At 44.6% G+C, this 9,597-nt stretch overlaps 1 protein-coding gene across 4 annotated transcripts; it reads left to right on the forward strand.

Moving 5' to 3' along the window:
* The first annotated feature begins 1,390 nt into the window (after positions 1–1,390).
* Positions 1,391–8,644, forward strand: LOC125509296 (putative 1-phosphatidylinositol-3-phosphate 5-kinase FAB1C). Of its 4 annotated transcripts, none has more exons than XM_048674235.2 (12): positions 1,391–1,829; positions 1,903–2,210; positions 2,495–3,196; positions 3,282–3,435; positions 3,517–3,858; positions 4,048–4,740; positions 4,838–5,169; positions 5,249–5,375; positions 5,472–5,630; positions 5,737–7,218; positions 7,300–7,566; positions 8,070–8,644. In XM_048674235.2, the coding sequence occupies exons 2-12, from the start codon at positions 1,921–1,923 to the stop codon at positions 8,322–8,324; spliced, it is 4,803 nt and encodes a 1,600-aa protein (XP_048530192.2). In that variant the 5' UTR covers positions 1,391–1,829; positions 1,903–1,920; the 3' UTR covers positions 8,325–8,644. The 4 variants fall into 4 exon arrangements, with proteins under 4 accessions (XP_048530192.2, XP_048530193.2, XP_048530190.2 ...); XM_048674236.2 differs by having other exon boundaries at positions 1,391–1,825; XM_048674233.2 differs by having other exon boundaries at positions 1,392–1,829; positions 1,919–2,210.
* Positions 8,645–9,597: the final 953 nt, after the last annotated feature.

Below are 9,597 nucleotides of genomic sequence, written 5' to 3' on the forward strand. Positions count from 1 at the left end.
AAATGAAAGCCGAGAGCCCGGAGTCAGGAGGACCTAGTATGGCTCAGACTGGTCAAGAGTCGTGGGACTCTGGAAATGGCCGCACTCTAAGTGCCCCGTGCACTACTCTCAATGACCCTCCCATAGGACGTAGGTCATGCACCCATGAGGCGGCTGAATTTAAAAAACATCATCTTATCACTTTGGGGAGTGTACGCTGACCTTCAACATCAGGATGTCGTACATACCCTCGCTAATTTCTGGCCACGCTACTACGGATACCCCCTAGTACAAAGTCGATTCTTGAACCCTCAACACATAGTGTTTCCCCGAAAAAAACAGATAATGTTACTATCAACACCCTAAAATGCATGATTTCACATTAAACTAAAACTAAATCTTCTCTAACTTTGACAAATAATTAACATGCTAGGAAAATATTGTACCATCAGACTATTCATAATTTTTCTCTTGAATTTAAATATCATTTAACTAGTATATACATTTTAAACAACAGTCAAAGTAGCATCTCAAAGATTGTGCCCATATAGAAAAAGATAATGTATTTTGGCGCCGACTAAGTATTTAATGTTGTCTTGTAACATTAAAGTATCCTAATATTATGTATATACTTGCTCAAATACGTGTATCCAGTATTCCAGTGCATTGATAACGAATATATAAGCAAATAAATTACCCATACATCAAAATCTACAAATCTGCCATTAATAATGTCCGGTTATTAAGACATAGATTAAAAAATTCCATCCAATCCACTTTCCTTACATCATGCAAGCTTTTACAATTATTGTCAGTAACAAGCAATAACGAGTGTTATAGATGAGGTTATGTTTATGTTTATCATATTCTCCTTACCGCCAATAGTCATCATTTACTCTCCACATCCCTTTTTACAAGTATTATGTTTTTTTTTCATAACCGTCATGAATTGTAAGGCATATCTTACTTTATGAGAATTTTCATTGATCTTTCCCAAGCTTTCTTCTTCAAAATTGAACTTAGTGAAATAAGTATACTTAAAACCCGACATTATATGCCATTGATAATGACCCATTATCAACAACTGCAAACACAATTTTTTTTATTTCATTTCATTTTAAGTACCGTCCACGTACACGTGTGTAGAACACGCGCGTTGCGTGAACAGTCGTGCGGTGTGAAGCGAGTCGTAAGACCTGGTTCCGCACGTTCATGTTTTTAATAGCAGACAATTAATTAGGAGTATTTCACAACCGGGGTTGTTAATAATCACCAAAAGAGAAGAGAGAAAAGATGGATATCATTAAGTGCTACAGATAAGATTACATCCACATCCATTCCATATTTCCTTGGATTAATAATCATCCATCCTTTATAGGTACTCCTATATGGATATCCACCCTACACAAGGCGAGGCCGAAAGGAGGAAGGAAACGGGGTTTCGACAGCGCACGCAGCCTCCCCTCGCCGTTAGCGTCCCCATTTTACGGCGTCACTTCCCTAGTATTCACTCTCAAATCTCCCTCCCAATCTCCATATCCGTATAATAAGCACCGCCGCTTCGCCGCCGCCGCCCCCGCCTTCCCCTGCTCTGCTCTCTCCTCCCTCCTCCAAGCCTCCCAAATCTGCAACCAAGCCGCGCTTCTCCGGCCCCGATCCTCTGGCCGCCGCCCGCCGCTCCCGCATTGGCTGAATCACCGCTCCGCCGCCTCCTCGCCGGAGCCCCGCTCCATCTCCGACCGCCCCCGCCCCCCGGGGCCTGGGCACACCAGTTAGTTCCGCGCGCGTTGGTGGGGAGGTGGACGGTGGCTTTGGGAGGAAGGAATCTTCCGCGCGTCCGCGTCGCGTAGGTTCGGCGCGCCCCGGTGTTTCTTGCTCCATTTTTTTTTGGCAGTTTTTTTTAGTCGGTTGGTTTGAACGTAGCGTGGTGGCCTGGTAGGGATGGGTGTTCTGGATTTCGCGGTGATGGGCGCACCGGAGAAGACCAGATCCCTCGTCGCCGACCACCCGCAGCGCCACATGCACAAGGGCGGCGCCGATGGGGACGCACTCGCGCGCATAGAGACGCGACGCCGCCGATCGGTGGGCCTTGGCGGCGGCCCGCCCGGGCGGCCAAACAGCCCGGCGTCGCCTGCTGAGCCGCCCACGACGCCGCTGCGGGCGCCCGAGGCGAGATCCAGGAGCAAAGGCGACGTGGCGCCGCGCTCCCCTCCTCCAGACCGCGATATTAGGTAACGGAAATCTCTGTCTCTGTCTGTAGTGCAAAATTAATTGGTTCCTAACACTAAACTATAGTAGTACTCCTGATGATATGGAAGTTAGTAAATCAGTTAGTATTATTTACTTCCGTTGCCTTCTAATAAGTGCAAAATGTCTGGTCAATTGACTTAGAATGGCTTTAATTATCGCCCCTCTTTCTTTGGAAGTAGTGGTTGATGGACGCTGATGTCTTGAGTAGAGGTAGGTTGTCTAGCTCTGGCCACTGTTGACGAGTTCTGAATAATCTTTGATGCAGGCAAGCGGACGACGAGGAGGCTCATGAACCCAGGGTCCAGTTTTTAGCCCCAGGGACTTACTTCTTAAATGACTTTTCAGATACAGATTCTAGTGTTAGTGTTAGTAACTCAACATACAGATCGATGACCCCAAGCCCCACAGAGAGTCCTACTTGTGCGGCGAGGCAGAATGATGGTGCAATTGCAGCAATCGACTCAGATGATGCTCATGATCTGGCTGATGTTAGCATCGCTGAGAACAGCAAAGCAAGCCATGTGCCGTCCTGTATCTTCGACTTTGGTGAAAATATTTGGTGCCCACCACCGCCTGAAGATGAGATTGATGATGCTGAATCGAGGTTATTTGGATTCGATGACGATGATGATGAAATTGGGGACTCCAACAACATTTTTGCCCCAAGTTGTTTCAGTGCTAAAACTAATAGAGCAACTGGTGTTAGTAATATTAATTGTGGGTCCCACCAAGAGAGTGTTCAGAAGGATCTATTTAGGCATTTTCAAGCTCTAGTTGCACAGTTACTGAAGGCGGAAGGTGTTGGGTTGGCCAGTGAGAAGGATTCCAAAATCTGGCTCGATATTGTGTCCTCGTTAGCATGGCAAGCCGCTTACTTTGTGAAACCTGACACCAAGAAAGGCGGCAGCATGGATCCTAGTGATTATGTGAAGATCAAGTGCATAGCATCTGGGAACCCAACTGATAGGTATGTGCTCACTTCCGTTGTTTCTACGCATTGCATGCTTCTACTGATCATAATTTGGAACTGATTGATAACCCGTTGATTGCAGCAATTTTATAAGAGGAATTGTTTGCTCCAAGAATGTAAAACACAAACGCATGGTCTCTGAGTACAGTAATGCCAAATTGCTCATTTTAGGAGGTGCACTCGAGTACCAGAAAGCTTCTAATAAGTTAGCATCAATTGGAACTATACTCGAACAGGTTTGTGTCTGTGCATGTTTTTGAAATTTAAGTATGATGTTTAGTTGTTTGCAGTCTTGCTGACAAATATTCTATCTGTAGGAGAAGGAATATCTACGAACTGTTGTTGGAAAGATTGAGTCTAGGAAACCTAATGTGCTGATAGTTGAGAAGAGTGTCTCATCTTATGCCCAGGAGCTCTTAGCGAAAGATATCTCATTAGTTCTGAATGTAAAGAGGACACTTTTGGAGAGAATATCAAAATGCACAGGTGGTCAGATTGCCTCGTCAATTGATAACATTGCTTCAGCAAGGCTAGGGCAATGTGACATGTTCAAGGTGGAAAAGGTTCTGGAATCATTTGCATCAGGACATGCAGAGAAGAGACCAACAACAAAAACACTGATGTTTTTTGAAGGCTGTCTGAAGCGCCTGGGTTGCACGGTAATTATCCCTTTGTGAAGATACTTGATTGGAATAATAAAATGGTTTGTTGGCATTTATTTACACTTCTCCTATCATTTGATGTGCTCAGCTGTTGATCTTATATACTTTGGAACTGTTCTTGAATTGCTTACTCATATATTATTCCAGAACCATTCTGCAAGCTAAACGTGCAATGCTTTTATTTAGGTCCTACTAAGAGGAAATTGTCGAGAAGAACTGAAGAAGATTAAGCATGCAATGCAACTTGCAGTGTTTGCTGCTTATCATCTGTCCCTCGAGACATCATTCCTTGCTGATGAGGGCGCAACAATTCCACGAGTTATTTCAGTAACTGCAATGAGTGCACAAGAAGCATGGACCAATACAGATCACATTTCTGCTAAGTCTGCTGGTCGTGATACTACTGATAGTCTCAGAGCTGCTGAAGAGAAATGGCCTCATACTGCTGCCATCACGCAAATGTTTGATGGTATTTCTGCATCACCGCCTTCATTACGATTGGATGGGGAAAGCCTTGGAAGTGCACCTGAGTGTACCGAATCTGAATTTCCTGTTAATCATGCCAATTCTCTGAATGCCGTTAATGCCTGCCAAAAAGCTGTCTTGGCAAAGATGCCCGTGGATTTATCTCATTTGGAAAACAGTGGGAGTGGCCTACCACCAGATGACTTCCAAGCAGGAGGCCTAGATAACCGGAACAGGCTTTCATGTAGCTACTTACCTGGTACTGACAATCATCAGAGCATCTTAGTTTCCCTCTCAAGCACCTGTATCCCCAAAAACATAGCATGTGAGCGTTCCCACCTCTTCCGCATCAAGTTTTATGGTAGCTTTGATAAGCCACTTGGGAGATACCTTCGCGAAAACTTATTTGACCAGGTACATCTGATATGTGCCTATGCATTGTATTCTGTTTTCTCAAATATTCCTTATCATTTTTTTCAAAATAGAAATGTGTTGTTGCATTTCTTTTCAGGCATATTGCTGTCCGTCATGCAAGGAGCCTTCAGAATCACATGCCAGATGCTACATGCACCAGAACGGCAGCCTAACAATAAGTGTTAGGCGTCTCTTATCCCAAAAGCTGCCAGGTGAACACGATGGAAGGATATGGATGTGGCACAGATGTATGAAGTGCAAATTTGAAGATGGATTGCCGCCTGCTACACATAGAGTGGTCATGTCTGATTCTGCTTGGGGTCTATCCTTTGGGAAGTTTCTAGAGCTCAGCTTTTCTAATCATGCAACTGCCAACCGAATTGCGAGCTGTGGGCATTCTCTACAACGGGACTGCCTTCGTTTCTATGGGTCTGTAGCTCATTCATATGTTTCAGCTCTCTGTATCCAGTCCTATCGTGAAATTGAATCTGCTTACAAAACATTGCAGGTATGGAAATATGGTAGCAGCCTTCCATTATAGTCCCATGGTTACTCGGTCAGTTAACCTCCCACCCTCGGTGCTGAATTTCAATTGCCACGGCATGCAAGACTGGGTGAAAGGAGAAACAGTCATGGTATGCTGTTTAATGTTCTATGTTAAACAGTTCAGTGATTCATTTCTGTGCTCTTCATTCTCAACTTTGGTTATTTGCAATAATTTTCTTATGTAGGTATTTGATGAAATGGAATCCTTACATATGGAGGTATATGGTTTCCTTAATAGTATTGAGAGGAGTATCACCACCTTGGACGAGCCAGTAAAAACAGGTATACGGAGGCAGATTATAGAGATGAAGGATTTGCTTAACAGGGAAAGAAATGAATACGAGGTCCGCCTTCTATTTTTTTCTTTGTTTATTGTCTGAGTCTTTAGCGCCTTTTGTGTGTGTATGTTTTCCATTGTTTTTCTTATCCTCATTTTGTTTTGTTTTGCAGGGTTTGCTTCTACCAGTTATAAAGGGGAGTGTTCATTCCATGAAATCAACTATTGATACTTTGGAACTCAACCGTGTGAGACGTGGTCTCCTCCTAGATGCATACGTTTGGGACTGCAGGTTGTGTAACATTGATTCGCTTAAAGCAAATGGCCATATTGCCAGAACTGATTCTTCCAATTCAGAAAATCTCCAAGCCACCAGCATAAAGGAAGATAAATCTGAGCTACTGACCACTGTTACACAGCATGGAGAAACACATGAAGGACCTGCTACATACAGAAGGTGCTACTCTGGAAGTCCAAGGAGATCTCTACTATCCAGAGAGGCCTCAATGGATAACGGGAATATCTTGGTTGAGACAAATTTGCCGATTGGGCAGGTGGATGGTGTGAGTGGTGCAGGAGATCTTGACGTGGTCTTTAGCCAATTCAGTGTGTCTGAAAATGGACGTCGCCTTTCCATGAATTCTATCGAGACGGTACCAGTCGAGAGGTTACCCTCTCTTGCATCTATTTTATCTGATAAAATAGATATGTTATGGAGTGGATCTACTGAAGCACACTGCAGTCTTCCACAAGATTTGATCAAAGCTGATGGAAAGGGGTCTTTTAGTTTGTTGGGCAATCCAAATTACAAGAAGGCAATCTCCCCAGTTCGAGTCCATTCATTTGATTCTATATTCAGATTGCATGAACGGGAACAAACTGGATTGTTGCCTGCTTCATTACATTTGTCCTTGAAAATGAGATCAGTTGATTCCTTCAGAGATTTGACAAGCCTTGTAAAGGATCCGATGACAAACATGCGTAGGGCTTTTTCTCAAATATCTCCTAGATCAAGGGGAAACTTAAATGTTATTCTTACTCGCGCACCTACATATCTCAAGTCTGCTTCTCATATGGTGAGTGATGGGGCACGGCTGCTGCTGCCTCATATTGGTTCTGAAGGTGCCCTTGTTGTTGCTGTCTATGATGATGAGCCAACCAGTATCGTATCATATGCCATGACGTCACAAGAATATGTTGAGCATGTTACGCATAAACTGGATTCAAAATCCAGCTTTCAACATATGTCAAATTGCTCTGCGGTCAGCAATAGCGGACTTGAGAAAGCTTTGCCTTCACAAGAAGGAGCCCACTTTAAGTATTCGTTTGACGATGAAGCATTTTGTGCAGATAATACAAAGTTTTCAGTGACCTGTTATTTTGCAAGGCAGTTTGCTTCACTTAGAAAGAAGTGCTGTCCAAGTGATGTTGATTACATACGTTCTCTCAGTCGCTGTAAAAGATGGAGTGCTGATGGTGGAAAAAGCAATGTTTACTTTGCAAAGACAATGGATGAGAGATTCATTATTAAACAAGTCACCAAGACGGAGCTAGACTCTTTTGTTGGGTTTGCTCCTCACTACTTCAGGCACTTGACTCAATCATTGACTTCTGGAAGCCCAACTTGTCTGGCCAAAATATTAGGAATTTATCAGGTTCGCCACTTTGCACATTTGATCCGGCAGCACACTTTTTTGTTCAATCTTTTATTAATTTATTGTGTTGCTCTCATCCAGGTTAATATCAAGGGCTTGAAAGGAGGGCGTGAGGTTAAGATGGATCTTATGGTTATGGAGAACATTTTCTTCCAGAAAACAATATCGAGGGTGTATGATCTAAAGGGTTCCGTGCGTTCACGCTATAATTCAGATACATCTAGCCACAATAAAGTACTTTTGGACTCTAATCTCATCGAGGAATTACATACAAAGCCTATATTTTTGGGCCGTAACGCGAAGCGAACATTGGAAAGAGCTGTCTGGAATGATACATCAATTCTTGCGGTATGCAGCTCTCTCAACTTACGTTGTTTCATACAACCAAATTATAGGAACCTTTATGATGCCAAAAGGAACATTTTACCAGCAGCACCCCTGTAGTCTTGTTCACCTTAATTTCACAAATAAAGTACTGCTGATCACACTTTGTTTCACTGATATGAAGACCATCATTTACATGACACAAAAAAAGGAGCAAGAAGAAGCATCTTTCTCAATGCACCGTTTTTACTGGATTGTGTTCATAGAACCGCACAGCTGAGCCTAACATATAATTTTGAGAACCCATGAAAATTGAACAGCCCTAGTTCCTGGTCTTCCTCATGAAGTCAGAATAGCTTGTGTTTTTCTCCACAAAGATTGCTCGTATTCATTATCTTCTACCAGGCCTTATTTACGTATTACTTGTTGCAAACCTAAAACATAAGTACTTATTTGATTTCACTTTGCGTCATCCTGATGATTTTAGAGAAACATCTGCGCTTAATTAATTCAATTCACTTTTGCAGTCGTTGGATGTCATGGACTACTCGCTTCTGGTGGGCATTGACGAGGAGAATAATGAGCTTGTGATCGGCATCATCGACTTCCTGCGACAGTACACCTGGGACAAGCAGCTGGAGACGTGGGTGAAGGCCTCAGGCATCCTAGGCGGCCCCAAGAATGAGACCCCAACTGTCATATCGCCGGTCCAGTATAAGAAGAGGTTCAGAAAGGCCATGTCGAGGTACTTCATTGCCATCCCCGACCAATGGTCCTCTTGAAGATCGCTCCTTCTTCTGTCACCTGTCAGCAGAAACCGCATCGTTCATTCCTCCATGGTAATTTTTTGACCAAGGATACCGTGAATCGATACGGATAGCCATTCTTTGGTTGTTTGTGTTCTTTTTAGCAGATCGCATCATTGTGGCAGCTTACTTAGCTGTAGGATATTCATATGGCTCGCTCCATGTAAATTGGTGATCGACGGCGGAGTTTTAACGCCGAGATGCGCCGGCTCCTTTTGATGTAACCCGGCTTCTATACCGACAGTTGTAGGACAAAGATGAGAGATTTTATGACATGTAACAGCTCAGTTACTTCATCTGTACATTTGCATTGTGGTCTCATGTTTTTGTAGGGGATTAGCGCCTCATGTTTTTTTTAGGGAAAGGCAGCTGACTTTATTCAATAAAAATAGGATCTGTCTAGTCTTAAGGCCTGTTCGGCAATCCACCGCTCCGAGAAATACGAAAATCTACGGATGTTACGGCATATCTCTCTCAAGGTAGTTTTGGTAATTGATGACAACATGTTTGCGGATTAATCTTGTGTTTTGAATAATTCACAGATTCTCCCCTGGCACGAGACGCTTTCTTTCCCTCGGAGTGTATTTCAAGACGGTGTAGCTCTTTCGTTTCTTTCTCGGTGGACTAGTTGCGTAGAGGGCACCGTACTATTAAGAGGGGGTCCGCTGGGGTATTGCATGGGTGGAATCATCACGAACACATCAGCTTCTCACCCTCCGAGCGTCTCCATTCCATTGAAGAGATCTCTCCTCTCTTCCTTGTCCTGACTGGGTCCAAGCGGTAGTACCGCGCAACCCAGCGGTAGTGCTGCTGAGGAGCCACAAGCGGCAGTACCGCTCCACAGCGGTAGTACCGCCCGTGGCTCTACAGCAGTAGTACCGCTGGGGTGTCTGGCACCTCCGCCTCGTCCTCAGCATCTTTGAGAGATTCTCTCTCTTTTGCGCCCCAGCGGTAGTACGGCCGAAGGGTCACAAGCGGCAGTACCGCTCCACAGCGGTAGTACCGCCCGTGACCCCGCTGCCGTAGTACCGCTTCGAGAGGTCTTTTTCTCGTGTCGCGTTTTGCGGCACTAGTCGCGGTTGTAGAGGCGGTAGTACCGTTCTAGGAGCGGCAGTACCGTCCCTACCACCGCGGTAGTACCGCGGTTGGGTCCTTTCCTACTAGTCTCCTCTGCGCGGCAGTGCCGCTGGCTGGTGCGGCAGTACCGCTGTCCTGGCGGTAGTACCGCCCCCTCTCAGCGGTAGCACCG

This window comes from Triticum urartu, chromosome 5A (assembly GCF_056163025.1).
Source record: "Triticum urartu cultivar PI428250 chromosome 5A, HENAU_Tu73, whole genome shotgun sequence".
Classification (NCBI taxonomy): domain Eukaryota; kingdom Viridiplantae; phylum Streptophyta; class Magnoliopsida; order Poales; family Poaceae; genus Triticum; species Triticum urartu.